This window comes from Callithrix jacchus, chromosome 21 (assembly GCF_049354715.1).
Source record: "Callithrix jacchus isolate 240 chromosome 21, calJac240_pri, whole genome shotgun sequence".
Lineage (NCBI taxonomy): Eukaryota > Metazoa > Chordata > Mammalia > Primates > Cebidae > Callithrix > Callithrix jacchus.
This window is the reverse complement of record NC_133522.1, coordinates 46158854-46178616: the sequence shown is the minus strand read 5'-3', so window position 1 is coordinate 46178616 and position 19763 is coordinate 46158854. Positions and strand designations below refer to the sequence as shown.

The following is a 19763-nucleotide window of genomic DNA, read 5'->3' as shown; positions in this document are numbered from 1 at the left end:
AGCCAATCAAAGCATTTGTCTTTTGTCTGTTTCCAGACCATTTCCGCTTTACATTTCTCAATGAGGTTATTATCAGCAAAAGCATTAACGTAGCAAAAGATTAGACTTGTGCCTAGTATTATAGATCACCTACTCCAGATATGACAGTTATATTTGATCTTCCCTTGATTGCCTTGGCTGTCCTGAGGAATGTGTTGAGGATACTGAAGGCAGATTTGGAGGAAGGGGTACGTGATTGCAGGAGTACCATCTAATCTACTCAAACACCCTCAATTTTACTGATGCAGAAACCAAATCGAAGTGATTACCCAAGGTCACATGGCCAGAAAAGGGAGGCAGAGCCTTAGTCAGAGAGGTCTTAGTTGCCAATGGAATGTTCCTTTTAAAACATATATTTATATTTGGTGAGATAAATTGAACAAGTGTAACCACAATAATCTCACACTGAAAATAGGAGGGTTTTTAACTCTTTTTCTCCCAGGCCCATTCCTGTTTATGGAACTTTCTCTTCAGTGTCAACCCGAGTGTAGACTGCCTTAGCACAGTCCTAGCCTAAGAGAATACATTTACATTAACTATCCAAATGACTCTCTGGAACACGCTGTCCAGCCTGAGTCCTGAAAATATTTGAACATGCGTAGGCTGGGATTAGAAAGAAATGGATGATGAAATCCACAGTTACACTTCTATAGCTGAAGAATCATGTGGATAAAATATTGCAGTATTGGACAATCAGTAAGACTTATTCCTACAGGTTCAAAGTCTCTTCTATGTTGAAAGACCTCTCCTGGCTGCCTGTTCTCTATGGAATAAAGTTTCTGTCTTAGGATAGTACTGAAGGCATCTCAAGCAAATCCGTTTGGTCATATCTCCCATTGTTTTGCATTAAAATTCATTTATGCCTGGTGTTCCATTATTGGAACGCTAAGCACGTGGGAGTTATTTATATTCTACTGCTCAAGGTCATAGCCAAGGTCTGATTACAAAAATTTTAAATCTTGCAACCTCGGGCGTAAGTGGGTTAATAAAAACCTATTCCTGCTAAACCTAACTTCTTCCGGATCCCTCTACACACCCATTCCTCTCTTGATTGCAAGTCGTATTACTCATGTTGCTTCCTCCACGTGGAAGATTATTTCATAATACTTGCATATCTAGCACTTTCCATCTCTCTTAGCCTCCGTCTGCAAAGACGTGTTGTTGCCCATTCTCCTCTCCTGTCTCCCACTCAACTCAGAGTGTTACTGTTCTCTCTCTAAAGGCGCTTATCACTATCTGTATTTTAAAAGTCTTAATTCTTTTTTTTTTTTAGGCAGAGTTTCACTCTTGTTACCCAGGCTGGAGTGCAATGGCACAATCTCGGCTCACCACAACCTCCGCCTCCTGGGTTCAGGCAATTCTCCTGCCTCAGCCTCCTGAGTAGCTGGGATTATAGGCGCGTGCCACCATGCCCAGCTAATTTTTTTCTTTTTAGTAGAGACGGGGTTTCACCATGTTGACCAGGATGGTCTCGATCTCTTGACCTCAGGATCCACCCGCCTCAGCCTCCCAAAGTGCTGGGATTACAGGCGTGAGCCACCGCGCCTGGCCTAAAAGTCTTAATTCTTAATGTGCTTGTTTATATCACTGTTCTCTTCTTTCCACATTTGGCTGATTCTCAAATGCTTCTGGAATGTTCTCTGTCTCCCTTCTGACTGCTTCTTCTAACTACAGAAGAAAACAGCTTCTTCATCCCTGTATCTCTTCTCTAATGGAAAACATTTTCTTGGGCTCCAAATTCAGAACTGTCTTCTTGTCAAGCTCCTCTTTTCCTTAGGCTCTGTTTCATTTGTAGAGCTTTGAATTCCTCGCCTCTGAAAATAAGCTCTGAATCTGTACTTGTAGGCTTGGCTTCCTTCCTGAGTGTCAGCCACGTGTGTCAACCAGCTTTCTTTCAGAAATTTAGCTGGCACTTCAAAACAACAGTGTCGGATACCACACTGAACTCTCCACCAGCTCTTTCTTCCAAATGGCTCTTGTTATTATTTCCAATATCTTCCTCCCTCTCATCCCTCAAATGCAAACTTGAAACCTTGCATGCTCTTTAAGCCTTTCCTTTCTACCACGTCATGCCAAGTCCTACAAACTGCATCTTACAGAGTTATTCAGGTCTGTTCTCAACTCTGTCCTGCCCTAGATTAGTTCTTAATTGTGTCTACACTAGACATATGTAATATATTCAGTGACCAATTTTCCTCACTGTAATTTTTCAAAAGACCTATGACCTATTGATTCCATTAAAAGTATGTTTGAGCTGGGTGTGATGGCTTGTGTCTGTAGTCCCAGCTACTCAGGAGGCTGAGATAGAAAGGAGGAGTTTCAGGCTACAGAGAGCTATGATTGCATCTCTGCACTCCAGCCTAGGTGACAAAGCCAGGCCCCATTTCCGGAAAAAAAAGAAAAAAGACTTATTTGCTAAACATTCTTGAATGTCTTCTTTAGTTATCTTCATTTAATCCCAAATTCTCAGGCACTCTCTGTTGCATCCAAAGTCAATCAGAAACTATTCCTGAGACATCCCCCTGCTCCCTGCCTTAATTCCTGTGGTTCCCAATCTCTGTGATTCCCTCTTTCCGTTCTGCTGGTCTTGGTTCTATCTATCATTGGTATCTGTAGATTTCCTGCTTTTCCCCTGGACCCTCCTCCACATGTTGTTATGTCTCTCATGGCACCTGCATCACTCTGCTTGGTTATTACAGCCGTTTATTGACTCTGTCTTATCACCCAGAAGACGGAGCTCTTTGAAAACAAAGATTTTACAGTGTGCTGAGATGGAAAGTCAGGAACAATTGGGGTAGAAAGCTTTCTTTCACCCGCTTTTTGATAGGGTTTTTTTTTTCTTGTACATTTGTTTAGGTTCCTTGTAGATTCTAGATAGTAGACCTTAGTTAGATGGATATATATATATATATATATATATATATATTTTTTTTTTTTTTTTTTTTTTTGAGACAGAGTTTCACTCTTGTTACCCAGGCTGGAGTGCAATGGCGCAATCTCGGCTCACCACAACCTCCGCCTCCTGGGTTCAGGCAATTCTCCTGCCTCAGCCTCCTGAGTAGCTGGGATTACAGGCACGTGCCACCGTGCCCAGCTAATTTTTTTCTTTTTTTTTTTTTTTTTTTTGTATTTTGAGTAGAGATGGGGTTTCACCATGTTGACCAGGATGGTCTCGATCTCTTGACCTCGTGATCCACCCGCCTCAGCCTCCCTAAGTGCTGGGATTACAGGCATGAGCCACCACGCCCGGCCTAGATGGATATATTTTTTCCCCTTTCTGTAGGTTGCCTGTTCACTCTGATGATAGTTTGTTTTGCTGAGCAAAAGTTCTATAGTTTAATTAGATCCCATTTGTCAGTTTTGGCTTCTGTTGCCATTGCTTTTGCTGTTTTAGTCATAAAGTCTTTGCCCATGTGTGTCCTAAGGGGCATTGCCTGAGTTTCCTTCTGGGGTTTTTATGGTTGTAGGTTGTATGTTTAAGTCTTTAATCCATCTTGAGTTAATTTTTGTAAAAAGTGTAAGCAAACCTGTATATTCAGCACATGTATCCCAGAACTTAAAGTGAAATAAAATAATAATAATATAATAATAAAAGTAGGAGATTACCAGAAGTGATTAAAAAGCAAATCTGAGCCATCTGCCATCTACAAGAGATGTTTGTTAAAGATGTATTCAAATGTCTTCTGGCCTCCTTTGCTTCTGATAAGCAGTCAGAGATCATTCAGATCTTCACTTACCTTTCTATTTCCCTAGATGTCATTTGCCATTTTTGCTGTCTGCTTTAAAGACTTTCCTTTATTTTCAGTTTTCTGTAATTTGTGATATGACTAGACAGGATTTTCATCAGATTTTTCCTGCTCAGCACTTTCTGACCTTTAAAAATCTATAAATATCTGCCTTTAAAAATTTATAAATATATGCCTTTCACAAAAAAATTGTTTTCTGTCATTTACCTGTTGACTGGATTTGGCTGAGTTACTTAATCTCTCTGAGTGACCATTTTCTGTTTTGTACAGTGGAGATAACACAAACTTTGTGGGATGAGGAGAAGACTGACTTAAATGTTGCATGAAAGATAGTAATTTTGTAGCACATAGCAGTTGCACCACAAATGTTATTCCATTTTGTCTTGCCTGTGAGTTTAACACCATCCGTGGCACATAACAGATGCTCAGTAGGCGCTTTCTACGTTGGATTAGGGTTGTTGAATTGAAAGCATAGGAAGACAAGAATGAGAGTTTCATTTTTGTCTAAATCCCTCAGCCTCATTTTAAAGAAAAACTCCGTTTCATGATCACAAATTATAATACCAACCTGTTTTCTTTTTTCACAATTGTGTGTTATCAGCCCTGGGTAAACCACATACGGCATATGAGTGAGTATACATGTGTGTGTGAATGGCCCATGGCAAAACCACCAGTGCTACCTCGGGACAAGACAAAATAGGATTTGTATGGGCAATACTTATGTCACAATTGTAGCCAGCACATTGTATTTCTTATTGTCAGCGGATTTATATCAACATCCTCACATAGACTCAGTGAAAAGGCATTTGACCAATATTATTCCACTTGTTGCATAAAGAAATAAAGCCAGAAATAAAAAAATAGCAAATAGGTTGTCCCCAAGCAAACTGTTACTCTGTGAAAGAATATGGCTTATAGGAACTGAAAGGAGTGTGGTTGCAGTAATGCACTTGCTTTGTTGAAAGTCCAGCATGTTGTTGAAATGATACCTAGTGATGTTTTCACCTTTTTTCTTTCTCTCTCTCTCTCTCTCACCAAAATCTCCAGAGCCACTGAAAGCTACCATCAGTCCCAGGAAGGTTAAAAGCAGCGTGGGTAGCCAAGTTTCCTTGTCCTGCAGCGTGACAGGAACTGAGGACCAGGAACTCTCCTGGTACCGCAATGGTGAAATCCTCAACCCTGGAAAAAATGTGAGGATCACAGGGATCAACCACGAAAACCTTATAATGGATCACATGGTCAAAAGTGACGGGGGCGCATACCAGTGCTTTGTGCGCAAGGACAAGCTGTCCGCTCAAGACCATGTGCAGGTGGTCCTTGAAGGTCAGTGGGCCTCGTTACAGAGTACGGCTAAAAAAGAACCCAAACCCAGAGCACTCAGGAAAGAAGAAGACAGGGTGAAGCAGTGCTAATCGCTCAGTCTAGGCTCTCTGTCTGTGGGTGAAGCAGTGCTGATCGCTCAGCCTAGGCTCTCTGTCTGTGGGTGAAGCAGTGCTGATGGCTCAGTCTAGGCTCTCTGTCTGTGGGTGAAGCAGTGCTGATCACTCAGCCTAGGCTCTCTATCTGTGGGTGAAGCAGTGCTGATCGCTCAGTCTAGGCTCTCTGTCTGTGGGTGAAGCAGTGCTGATCGCTCAGCCTAGGCTCTCTGTCTGTGGGTGAAGCAGTGCTGATGGCTCAGTCTAGGCTCTCTGTCTGTGGGTGAAGCAGTGCTGATCGCTCAGCCTAGGCTCTCCGTCTGTGGGTGAAGCAGTGCTGATTACTCAGCCTAGGCTCTCTATCTGTGGGTGAAGCAGTGCTGATCACTCAGTCTAGTCTCTCTCTCTATCTCACCAGCTAGTACTCTACCCTAAGTTTTCAAGCTAAATCAGGAATATGGGAGAGAATGTTCTGAAGGAATGAAATTGTTTTCATATTAGAAGTAATGTAAAATAAATATATGTTACCCACTCATGTCTTAGAAGTTATTTCCCAAGATTTAATTCTTAGAAACTTGACACTTAACAGTTTTGCTGACCATTCATATCTAGACCGGGGTCTTTCAAGAATGCCTTGCCTGGGGAACTTTCTTATGCGTTGTGGATATTTTGCGGCGTCTCTGGCCTCTTTCCACTAGATGCATGCTAAGAGCAACTTCCTCCAAGTTGTTACAACCAAAATGTCTCCAGGTGTTGCCAGATGCTCTCTGGGTGGGATGGGGGCAACAGCCTCTAGTGGAGAAGTACAAGTTCAGTGTCAAAATGCGAACCATATGTCAACACAGCGGTTGCTGGAGTGACGAAGTGGCATCTGGTTGGTGCAGTTGTCCCTAGTTCCATCCAAATGTTTACAGATTTAAGTAAATGAAATTTGTGAGGAATTAATTTGTGGTATAATGGCAGGTTTTAGATTTGTGATACTGTTTGCTCTTTTTAACTGATTACTGCATAGTAAATCTTCAAGCTTATCAGGCAGCCAGAAAGGGAAGCTATCACAGGCAATATATATTTATCACTACATGATTGAACTAGCTTCTATCTATTTATTTGTGTGTGTTGTTGGGAATTATGTCTTTATATGTAATTTAAAATTTATCTGTTATCAATTGATTAAAATAATAAAATGATTTTGATATAGCCTAAAGTGAGAACCAACAAAACAAATAAAACACATTAATATATGAAAATAAGTTTAAATATATCTTCAATCTGAGATCATATTTCTGTTATTCTTCTTTAACCATAGCCATTTTTTTTAAAGAAGTAGCAGGCTTAGCAAGGAGATGCCTATTCTGATTGCAGACAGTGTGATTTTTCAAGCAGAGGTGAAATTAGCTGATGGCATGGTATTTACATTAAATGCCTGACACAGTGTTCCATATAATAATTAAGCACAGAAAGTAGTCAATGTGTGCAGAACCAGTTTGCTAATGATGATGCACTCTAGTCCTTACATAGTTATATTTTTAGATTCTTTGCAGAAAAAAGGGATATTTCTTGTCTAGGCCCAGTTATCTCAGCAACCATTTTGTGTGACTAAGAAACCCCAAAGACCATATCGATAATCCACAATGGTGTCAGAAGACTTCGGATTATCAGAGTGACAGCAAGAAAGATTTCAAGGACACCCAGTTCTCCCTGGAAAAATAATGTCTGCTTTCATCTCCAAAGGAGCCTGTCACTTGAACTAAAACGGGTGCTGAGGAGCACAGCCAGCACGCTTACGGATTTATTTGTCACATGTCAGCTTCCATTCAGGACAAGAAGCTTCACTTTATTTCTTTCTCTTCTGAGAGATGACAGTGCTAACGTAGCAAAAGAATCAAAGCCGAAATGGAATTACAGATACATATCTAGTACCTGCTTTCAGAGGGCATCCAGCTAGTTTCCTCTGGAAAATAACAATGCTCCCATTATTCTCACTGAAATAGTGATGGATGAAAGTAAAATTATAAAAAATTGCAACATTCCGAACTAGGACTGACCATTAATATAATGGAAAATCTGGGAGTATTTCCTATGAGTGATTCCTATAAAATTGAACTTAATAGTTATAGATTCAGGATAAAACCTTAATACCTGGTAAACAGAATGGTTTTTAAAAAAAAGAGTAATAAGAGTTTTCAGTTTTGGGAATGGTGAAATAGCATGTATCAGACTAACTCCAAAACTGATAAAAATGAGAAACTGGGTCGGGCGCGGTGGCTCACGCCTGTAATCCCAGCACTTTGGGAGGCCAAGGCGGGTGGATCACGAGGTCAAGAGATCGAGACCATCCTGGTCAACATGGTGAAACCCCGTCTCTACGAAAAATACAAAAAATTAGCTGGGCATGGTGGTGCGTGCCTGTAATCCCAGCCACTCAGGAGGCTGAGGAAGGAGAATTGCCTGAACCCAGGAGGCGGAGGTTGTGGTGAGCCGAGATCACGCCATTGCACTCCAGCCTGGGTAACAAGAGCGAAACTCCGTCTCAAAAAAAAAAAAAAAGAGAGAGAGAGAAACTTCGGGAAAAGCAAAAGTATATGTAAACACCTGAGAGACATTAAAAGCAAATTGTGGCGTGTCCTCTTCCACTGAGGCTATGTGTGAACTGCAAAAATGTGGGAGAGAATGCAAGTGTGCAGTAAAAAATAATTAGACATACAGAAAACAGAACTCTGCGATTGAAGGACAAAGACAAAGCAAGCGGTAGAAACAAACCATGAGAGGACCCAGACACTAGAACAGGCAGACAAGGACTTTGCAGTGATTTAAAATATGTTCAGTAACTTAAAGGAAAATATGGACTGAAGGACTGAACGTACAGGAAAGACCAACACAGATATGGAGACTATAGAAAAGAATCAATAGAAATGGAAAAAAAAATCACCATATTCACTTTAATATAAGATTAGAGAAGGAAGAAGAAAGTATCAGTGAACTTGAAGATCAATCTTAGAAAATTATCCAATCTGAAGCATGGAGAGGAACAAGACTACAAAGGAAATGGTTAGAGTTTTGGCAACAAGTGGGACATACATGTATGACTAGAGGCCCAGAAAAATAGGAGACAGGGAACACAGAAGAAAAAAGTATTTAAAGAGATGATGGCCTTAGTTTTAGCAACTTGGGTATAAAAGTAAGGCTGCAGATCTCAGAAACTCAGCAAACTCCAAAAATAAACACAAAGAACATTCTATGTCCGTACATCAGAGTTAAGCTGCTGAAAACCAAAGATAAAGAGAAAAACCTAAAAATCTGAGGGAGAAAAAATATTACATAAAGGGGACATCAATAACAAATGGTTGATGATTCATCAGATATTTTGGAGGACAGGAGACAATGAAGCAACATCTTTAAAATGTTGAAAATGAAAAACAAAGACACAAGCCCTGATAATGTAGAGTTGTTTTTTTTTTTGTTTGTTTGTTTGTTTTTTCAGGCAAAGTCTGGCTCTGTCACCAGGCTGGAGTGCAGTGATGTGATCTTGGCTCACTGCAACTTCCACCTCCCAGGTTCAAGTGATTTTCCTGCCTCAGCCTCCCAAGTAGCTGTGACTACAGGTGTGCACCACCACACGCAGCTAATTTTTGTATTTTTAGTAGGGACGAGGTTTTCCCATGTTGACCAAAATGGTATTGATCTCTTGACCTTGTGATCCACCCGCCTTGGCCTCCCAAAGTGCTGGGATTACAGGTGTGAGCCACAGCACCTGACTGCCAACATAGACTTCTATAGCAAAAAGAGCCAGCAACAGAAGGCTTGAAAAATTAAGGCAAAGTAAAGATATTTTCAGTAATAAAAAGGTGAAAGAATATGATGTCAGCAGACTTGCACATTAATAAATGATAAATGAAGTCATGCAGAATATAGAAAATGGACACATATCCGTAGGATATAGGTAAAATGGAACAGAAGTGAAACATGAAAACATATCCATAGAAATAAATGCCATGAGAAATGGTAGATATATTAGTAAATATTTAGCAAAATTGTGTTTTCCTTTTTAATTTCTTTAAACAATTGACAGTTATTACATTGTAAAATTACAGCACTTGGCTGTGTATGGTGGCTCACGCCTGTAATCCCAGCATTGTAGGAAGCTAAGACGGGCGGCTCACTTATCAGGAGTTTGAGACTAGTCTGGCCAACATGGTAAAATTCCATCTCTGCTAAAAATACAAAATTAGCCAGGTGTGGTGGTATGTGTCTGTAATTTCAGCTATAAGCAGAGGCAGAAAAATAGCTTGAACCCAAGAAGCGAAGGTTGCAGTGAGCTAAGATCATGCCACTGCACTCCAGTCTCAGTGACGGTGAGACTCCATCTCTAAAAAGAAAATAAAAATAATAAAATTACAACTCGTTATTATAGAGCTAATAAAATAAATAGATATAATAAACAAAGTGCAGAATTATTTGTTGCAAGGTTCTTACACTTCACATAAAGCACTGCAATTTTAACTTTTAGCAGACATAATTTAAAACCTATACACACACATAGATATAGATCTGTGTGGGTGTGTGTGTTTGTGTGTGTGTGTATTAATCAATTGCAATGCAAGATTGGAAGAACATTAAAAATCTAATCCATGTAAGTCGCTATATTAATGGAATAAGAGAGCAGATCCAATTGATTATCTCAATATATACAGAAAAGATCATTTGTTGAAATTCAGCATAAAGAATCTCTAGCAAATGAGAGACTCTGGGGATCTTCCTTGACCTGATAAGTGGCATCTATGAACAGTCTACTGCTAAAATTATACTTACTTGTTAAACACTAAATGTTTTTCATTTAAGATTGAGACCACGGCAAGGACGCCAACATCCAACACTTCTATTTAACATTATACTAGCACCCTACTTAGGCTTGGGTAGAAATAAAATGCATAGAGTTTGGAAAGGAAAAATTTCAGCTGTCTTAATTACAGGCGTTGTTGTTTACAAAGAGTATCCCAAGAAAATGATAAAGTAATTTCTGTAAGCGAGTTTAAAAAGTTATTGGCTACAAGAATAATATACAAAATGCAATTTTATTTCTATATACTCAGAACAAACAATTGGAAACTAGTATCTTGAAACTTTCATTTTCAGTAACATAAAACATAGGAATATGTTTTTAAAAATGTAAAAGATTTCAACATATAAAAATACAAAACTGCCAATATAAAATTGAAATAACCTAAAAATTGAAAACATATACCATATTCAAGAATTAGTAAACTAATTCTTAAGTTAATAATTCTCTCTAAAATGATTAATTTCAAGCAAAACTAGGGCATGGTGGCTTGTGCCTGTAATCCTCATACTTTTGGAGGCTGAGACGGGGGGCGGGGGGGGATCCCTGTAGCCCAGCCTGGGAAACATGGCAAAACTTTGTCTCTTAAAAAAAAATTAGGTGTACTGATGTGCACCTGCAGTCCAGCTACTTGGGAGATTGTGCCACGCCAAGGATAACAGAGGGAGACAATGTCTCAAAAAAAAAGAAAAAATTACACATACATGCGTATGTACCTTTTCAACAAATTAACACTAAAACAACCCAATAAACGTATGGCAAAAAATGAGTACTAATTCCTACATCACACTTCATGTCCACACAAAGTTAATCTGATATACATACAGAGCTAAATTTAAAATACATAGCAGTAAAGTCTCTAAAAGAAAACATGGAAGAATTCTTCCTGATTTGTGAATAGGTAATGATTTCTTAGGACAAAACAAACATTAAATGTCAACACAAATGCATTAAGAAAAGAAAAAGGCAACCAGAGACTGGGAGAAAATATGCACACAAATATATGTGCTATATATATGTTGAAAGATTTATGTATAATCTCTATAGGATATCTGACAAATATATCTGATTGTTATATCTGACATAGATACTATATTTCCTTGTATTTCACTTACGTAAAGATTTCCATTTGTTGTCTTCCACAACAAATCAAGAACAAAAAGGCAAACAGTCTGATATAACCAGAGGCAGAAGAGTTGAGCGGACACTCACTGAAGGAAACCCATGGTGACCAATAGGCACGTAAAACACGTGGCTTCCGTGGTACTTCTGGGAAAAATATACAGCCTGCTTTTCATCATGAAGAAATATGAGACAAACCCAATTTTAGCAACTGGCTACAAAATTACTCCTCAAAAATATAAAAGTCAAGAAACACAAAAGAGACTGAAGAATGTTCCAGATGAAAAGAGACTGAAATGACATGAGACATAAATAATGGGTGATACCGACTGTACTGGAAAAAATAGTGACGAGATATATTAGTGGTCATCACCAGAATTTTGCAGGGCTGTGTGTTAGATAATAGCACTGTTCCAAAGTTACATCTTCTAATTATATTCTAAGTGTACTCTGATTATGATGGAATATATGCACATATAAAGAGTGCTTACTCTTACTATGTTTCTTCACAGCTCAAGCACAGACAAAACCAGCAATTGTAATAGGGATCAGAGCAGTGATAGATGTCGGATGGGGATTTATTGAAAGGAGCCCTTAGGGAATTTTGGTGATGGAAATGTTTTATATCTTGATCGTTTTGGTGGTTAGTCAGGTGTGTATATATTTAGCAAAACTAAGCTGTACACTTAAGATCTGTATATTTCACTGTATGTAAAATTTGCCTACAAAAAAAGAAGTATAACTGAAGAACACTTTCCTAAACACTTGAGTTTTCAGAGCTTAATGTAAAAACCAGTGAAAAGAAATTTACTGCTAAACCCATTTTACAAAAAACATGGCATTATAAAGGACACATGAAATAACTCCAGTACTCCTAAGCATTAATGACTGACCATGGACAATGAATAGCAGTCATGATGACATCTCACTTCTCTGTAGACTTAAATGCAGGACATGATGAGGTAATGTCTGCATAAAAGACAAAAGCACAGATATTTCATTTTAATATTTTAAAGTTTTCTTTTTCATCTCTGGTAGTAAGAGACAAAATGCTTACAACCCAAGGATGCTGTAATATGCTACTTAGGAGCACATCTGGGAGAAAACACACTCCAGGGCCTTCTCCAGCCACCTGAAACATGAGCTGTAATGAAGAAGTGAGATTCAGGAATTTGAGAGGGAATAGAGGGTGGAGGGGTGGAGGAAAGAGCTGCAGCACAGCCCCACCACTGTGACGACCCTACATAACTGGCCTCCCCAGCCAAAAACTAGGCCCCAGTGTTCTGGGGGAATGAGTGACACTTTCCTCAAAGGTGTTTGAAACTATTGACCATTAACTGCCATCTTTCCCTGATGGAATTGCAAGCTATCCTAAATTTTGCTTGCCTCCTTTCTTTTTGTCTGTATTTTCCAATTTTTAACAAGAAAGATAATCAAGAATGAAGATATATTATTTGTATAATAAAAATTAAAAACAATAGTAATTTTTTCATTATGGGACAACCCTTTAATTGAACATAAAAATTCTTTTAAAAAAACAAAAGATGTCCCCTCCAGCAAGGTCTCTTACCAAACTCAGAAATCCTGTGGCATGTGATTGCAATTACATCCAAATGACCCACTTATGCCTAGAAAAAATGTGTCACAATGTTGATTTGCGTGCCTGAGGCTGGCTGACCTATTGGTAACTTTTCTTCTGATTTTCATATATTTTCTTTAATATGCATGTATTTCTTTTTATAAATAAAAAACATATAAAAAAGAAACATGCATTTGTAATTATTACTGTATAATAAGAGAAAAAATCCATATGCGTGATAGAAAAATAATGGAATGTGAAAATCTGATGTATGTAAACATACTGAATATTTCTATGGATACTTCTCTAAAACTAAGATCCCAGTTTGCCTGCGACAGTTCTGGGTCATGTCTGTTCTCTTGGCATAATTATTAGTCATATCTGTTTCAGTCTCAAAAGTCTCCCAGGCTGGATGATAAATTATATGGCCAGCCTACTTAAGAAACTTTGAGAGACATTTAAAACATGCTTAAGTACCCTACTTAAGATATCTTTAGAGGTTTTTAATACATGGCATTTAATACAAACTTTATTTAGCTTCTACCCATTCTCAGAGACTTCCTGGAAGTTTGCATGTAATTACCATCAGTAATTAAAGCTATAAAAGAGGACTTCTTATGAGAAAACGATGAGGATGAGATCATCAGTCTCGTGCTAGTTTCCTTTATTCCTGTAAACAATTCTGTAGCGAGAAAACCCCAAACAACTTGAGGGAAATATTAGGTTGATGCAAAAGTCATTGCTGTTTTTGCCATTACTTTTTGCGATCACTTTGCACCAACCGAGTAAAGTGACAGTTCGTGGGGGTAAGAGGGTGTGGCTTTTCCCTCTGTGTATAAGTTTGCGTGGGAAAGACCGCTTTTGAATTAGGGACCTCTTGGGAGCTGTCATTGTTTAACCTGAACATCGGAGCCGTGTTACCATTCCTCTTAATCAGGAAATGCAGAAGCAGGTTGTTAACTCTTGCTAACGCTGTGCTGACCTTTTTTGAAAAGAGTGAACTGTAGTCCTGACTGAAGTTTTTGCTTTATCTATAAAACCAGACCTTTTTGGTAGTGATTAACGACGACTACATCTACCTCCTAGACAAGTAAATAAATGGACTTGGAAGTTGTTTAATTATTTGTATGTGCCACTTTCTTCCACAATTTGTTTTCCTGCAGATGGAACTCCCAAAATTATTTCTGCCTTTAGTGAAAAGGTGGTGAGTCCCGCAGAGCCGGTTTCCCTCATGTGCAACGTGAAGGGAACACCTTTGCCCACGATCACGTGGACGCTGGACGACGACCCGATTCTCAAGGGTGGCAGTCACCGCATCAGCCAGATGATCACGTCGGAGGGGAACGTGGTCAGCTACCTGAACATCTCCAGCTCGCAGGTCCGGGACGGGGGAGTCTACCGCTGCACTGCCAACAACTCGGCGGGAGTCGTCCTGTACCAGGCTCGAATAAACGTAAGAGGTGCTTGTCAAATCAGCTCCTCAAAAAAACACACATAACTCATTGTAGTGGAGAAGAAGGTATCTGCATGCACCGAGCTGGGTCGTGGAATGCCAGAGCGGATTAACTGCTGCTTCCCGTGTCCTACCCTCTCCTTCCTCCTCGGGAATGGCACTGACCGGGTTCATGTTGGAAATGGCGTTTTGGTTTCTGTAGTCAGCTTGTTCTTTTTTACTCTAGATCTGTTCACCAGATGTTTCCTTTCCTGGTTTATGCTCTGCATGCCCTTTCCTTTCTCCTTCTCTTCGGTTCTTCCACATTCATGGTAAACCTTCATGTACATGGTATTAAACTTACATTCATGCTGCAACATGGTGTAACCTCCATCGTCATCCTGGATTTTATAGAGAGAGTTAGACAATTGATCAGTTGCTGCCAGTGTTTTCACCAAAAGTGCATGATGGTCCAGCGTAGACTAGTTACTTTCCATTAATTAAATTGCCTTTTAGTTTGTAATTCAGAATAGTTTCATAGAAACAGCTGATAAAGTAACACTTATTCAATTCCTTTGAATTTAAGAAACGGAAAGAAAAACTTTCTTTGTAGAAAATGCCACATGCAAAAATATTTGTTTAACTGAAAAAATGTGCTTCCATGAGTATAATCTACATTTTTAACTCGGGGAAAAGTGTACCCATTTCCCCGCGTGAAATGTACCCTTAAATTATTTTCAAGAGTTTCTCTGTGTTTCTCCAGGGCCTGCAAGCATTCGACCAATGAAAAACATCACAGCAATAGCTGGACGGGACACATATATTCACTGCCGTGTGATTGGCTATCCGTATTACTCCATTAAGTGGTACAAGAACTCTAACCTGCTTCCTTTTAACCACCGCCAAGTGGCATTTGAGAACAATGGAACTCTTAAACTTTCGGATGTGCAAAAGGAAGTGGACGAGGGGGAGTACACGTGCAACGTGTTGGTTCAACCACAGCTCTCCACCAGCCAGAGCGTCCACGTGACGGTGAAAGGTAAGCCCTGTTCTCCTGGTTCCCACACGACTCACCCCACAGCCCGACTACTTCCCAGGCCAACGAGTGGGTGACAGGTAACCTAAGATCTGCTTATTTAGAGCAGGGCAGTTGTACGGGCTGGAGAATGACAGGGAACCTGAGATGTCCTCTTTACTACTGACTGAACCTTCACAGGACCTGTAGTTGATCTAATTTTCTCTCCAGGTGGAATTTTGGCTTGGTTTTCCAGAGGACACGTGTTGTTAACCTTACAACCTAAGAAAAGGAGCACATCATTGGCTTGGTTATTTAGCTATCTGTGAGATAATTTTAAAATAGATAATTTTCTTTTCCTAAAAGCAAGTTCTCTTAGAACTTATCTGGAAGAGATTTTCTGTATTGGATGAGGATTTCAAACAAACGTCTTATCTTCAGTAGATGAGCAGGTCAAACATAGAAATTATATGTTTAAAGGACGCCACAGAACATTTTCTTTATTAAATTATTCTTTACATCATGACATGGACTCTCACAGAGTTTCTCTGCCAGGATGATTTCTAGAGATCTTGCAATTCAACTGCAATCTCCTTACCAGAAAAAACAGTAAGGTGATCAGACTCATCCAGGGATACAGCTTTGTAGTGGCAGACCCTTAGAAAACTTATTTCTTCTATTCTCCAAGTCAGTTTCCTGAGCTGAATATGAAATAAAATTGTTTTAATTATGTAAAGAATCTACATGAGGTAGGTCCTAAGAATAGAACTCATATGTTATAAAACTACTTCCACAACCTGTGGATGTTGCTTCTAGCCACACTGAGTCCCCTGTCTGAGCTGCCCAAGCTATCTCCCCAGGCACCAATAATTGCCTTTCAGTTGCCCTTGTTACAAAGCCGCATAGGTTTCCTGTAGTCTTCCCCAACCTTCTTTTCCACCAACCCTGTGAGTTTTACTTTTTTGAGAACTCCTACAAACACACACACACATGAAAATAATAATATACATATTATTAGGGGGCATATATTGCATTGCATTATATATTATAGAATATGTATTGTGTATTGTATATCAGATATGCCTGCACATAATTATAAATCCATTTTTAGTAACTACATATCTTGAGCATTTCCTCAGCTCACTAGACATTCTTGGTAAATCAGGCTGGTGATCGCTGCATAAAGGTTCATTTTGTGATTGTGTTTATTTCTTTAATCCTCATCTACAGAACATCTGCTTCATGCCAGGCACAGCTCTAGGTACCGAGAAATACAATAATGAGAAAGTTCTGCAAAGTCCTTCCCCTCGTTGACTCTATTCTCAGTCAGGAGAGACAAACAATAAATAAGACAAGTGAATAAGCCAGAAAACACCTGATGGTACTCCATGCTATGCAGATGATTAAAACATGGCAGTATCTTTTTTTTTTTTTTTTGAGATGGAGTCTTGTTCTATCACCCAGGCTGGAGTGCGGTGGTATGATCTTGGCTCACTGCAACCACCGCCTTCTGGGTCCAGGCAATTCTCCTGCCTCAGCCTCCTGAGTAGCTGGGATTGCAGGCACGTGCCACCACACCTGGCTAATTTTTTGTATTTCTAATAGTGTTGGGGTTTCACCATGTTAGCCAGGATGGTCTTGATCTCCTGACCTTGTGATCAGCCCACCTCGGCCTCCCAAAATGCTGGAATTTCAGGCATGAGCCACCATGCCCGGCTGACAGTATCTGAATGGTTCATTCCAACAGTCAGATGACATATCAATACATTTTCTATACTCTGCCATCTTAAAATTCATTGGTCTATGATACCCTTGGAAGGAATAGTTTACCCACACACGATTTTGTAACATAAAAAGTTGATCATTTGGAAATGCTTGGTTCACTGTGTTATGAAGATCTTCCAAATGTTGACACAATTCATTATATAATATCAAAATATCAAAACTACTAACGTTACCATGATCTCATCAGAAAGTCTTCACGTACTGGTAAACTGTCAAGTTCATGGTGATGGATATAAGTTTTCTAAAATTCCACCTTTTCTTGAAACTTTGAATTTTATTATTTATAATAAACACCACCAGTTGTAATCATAGGAGTGATAGGCTCCTTTCTCTCTAAGAAATTGTCTGACAAATAGAAAAGGCTGCATAACCATCATTTTTTAGGTAGCCGTTCTTTGAAGAAAGAAATGGAATTTCATGAAAAAAAAGAAAGCAGGTGGCTGAAGTTGCAACTCAAGCAAGCATAGGCATCCTCTGCTTGAAGACAGCCGTGCTGCTCAGGAGGCAGAGGAAACACTGTGCCTTCTTCCCATTTTAGTACACAGGACACAGAACATTAAAAATAACACGGGCTTCGGGGCAAAGATGTAATAAAACTGTGATTTTTGTTGCTTTATCATGTGTCTGCAAATGAATCTGGCATTTTTTAAGAACAAACTTAGAGTATGCATTGATAAACAGTACAATGAGCACCCGTCATGGTACTGTCACTGCCGGGATTCGTGCTAAGGCCCAGCAGTCTCACTCACCATTGCTTTTGCTGTGACAGTGCAAATATCAACACCATGAGAAAGGCAAACAGCATCTTAGCATTGTCAGGAAAACGATTTTCTTCTTACAAATCACCTAAAATGGTCTCAGGGATCCCTAGAGGTCTGTGAACTACATTTTGAAAATATCTAATATAGTGCTAAAAATGTCGTTTATTTCTAATGTTTCACCATTACAAATGATGCATCAAATGAGCTGCTTTATGCACTGGCCTTTGTCTAATTTTAAGATTATTTTTTTCAAAATAAATTTCCAAAAGTATGACCATTGGATAAATAGGTACAATATTTTAATGTAATTTTTAGGAGACATTAATTTAAACAAAGGCCATTTGAATCATTGACTTTTATTCTTTAAATTTACCAGACCAGTATCAATCAATGTATTCAGCTTAATCCTTTTGAAGTGACAGAAACCAACTCAAACTAGCTTATGCCCAAAAGAATAATTTATTGACTCTTGTAAATGATATATCTATGATTTTAGAAAATAATTTAATCAAATAATTTTGTCTGTAAGAGTTTCTTTTCTTCTAAATACCTATTATACAGTATAAAACTTGTCATCTCTTTTGTAAGTACTTGCAAACAAAAGAAGGAAAATATTACTCTATGTGGTATTTTATTGTAGTTGTCTGGAGAGAAATAGCAGTCGTGGGGATTTGGGGCTTGCACAATGTATGAGTGGTCAGGAAAGGCTGCCTTGAAAAAGTGAGATTCTAAGCAAAGAGGTGGAGGGGTTCAAGACAGCTCATGGCTATCTGCGGGAGGAACTTCCTAAGAAAAGGGAAAAGATAGAGCCACAGTATCTACAGTATGCCCGGAAAATTCGAGGAATAATAGAGAGGCTGGTGTGGCGGGGCCCCAGTGAATGAGAAAAAACTGAGAGGCCCCGGGTCAAAAGAAGCAAAGCCTTTTCATGAGGGAGTTACTAGATCAGGACTTGGGTTTTTAGGACATGGGGTTTTCTGAGATGGGGGCTTCAGTAGGTGACTTTAAATAGAAAAGTCACATGGCCAGACTGAGGTTTTAAAAGGTTTTAGCCAGGCATGGTGGGACAAGCCTGTGGTTCAGCTGCTCCAGAGGCTGAGACAGGAGAATACTTTGGGTCCAGTAGTTTGAGATTGTGGTGCACTATATTTCCACCTGTGAATAGCCACTGCAGTCCAGCCTGGGCAACGTAATGAGACCCCATCTCTAAAAAAGAATAGTAAGGATGCATCTGATTCCTGTGCTAAGAATGGTCTATGTGGGGAAAGGGGGCAAGTAGAATGACCTGATGGAAAGTGAATCCAGGTGAGAGATGATGGCAGCTTGGACCAGGGGGAGAGCAGAGGAGTTGGTGGGTAGAAAACAGATTCTAGATCTATTTTGAAGGTCTATTCAATTGGTCTACCTAGTGGTTGGATACAAGTGTGAGAAAAATAAAGACATCAAGGACCAGGTCAGGCTTCTGGCCTGAATAGCAGGAAGAATGGCATTGCTTTCTCCTGAGTCAGCAGAAGAGGCAGTGGAGAAGTCTGAGGAAGGCAATTAAGAGTGTAGTTATCGATGTGTTGAGGTTGAAATACACACTAAACAAATAAGTGGATGCTCTCGGGAGGAAATTAGATATGAGAGAGTAGAGTTCAGGAATCCGGGCTGCAGATCTGGTGACATCAGTGAATAGATGATGCTCTAGACCATGGCCTGCGTGGGACCCTCAGGGGCCTCTGTGTGCCACACTGCAGATTTTAACTTTATGTGGACAGGGTTCTCCAGCCCTCAGTCAGGCTCACATTAGAACCTTTCACCAAATATCTGAAGATAAAGTCTGACAAAAATTCAAACAAGTACTGTGTGAAATGTAAGTTTTTCCCCTTTTTAGAATTCCCAGATTGGCACAGATCCATGTGCTGACTATGACTCCATTGGTTGCAAGGTGTAAGAACCCAAATTACCCCTGCTTAAACAGCCAAGCACAGAGGCGCACAACTGTAATCCCAGTTTTCGGGAGGCCTAGGTGTGATGTGGTACACAACTG

General features: G+C 39.6%; 1 protein-coding gene across 2 annotated transcripts in view; it reads left to right on the top strand.

Moving 5' to 3' along the window:
- The window catches only part of DSCAM (DS cell adhesion molecule), an 802011-nt gene that overhangs the window by 491728 nt on the left and 290520 nt on the right, over positions 1 to 19763 (top strand). For both annotated transcript variants that reach the window (XM_017967103.4, XM_035283348.3), the window contains exons 6-8: positions 4833 to 5108; positions 13902 to 14198; positions 14934 to 15209. In XM_017967103.4, the coding sequence (XP_017822592.1) occupies positions 4833 to 5108; positions 13902 to 14198; positions 14934 to 15209 (849 nt within the window). The remainder of the gene's footprint in view (positions 1 to 4832; positions 5109 to 13901; positions 14199 to 14933; positions 15210 to 19763) is intronic.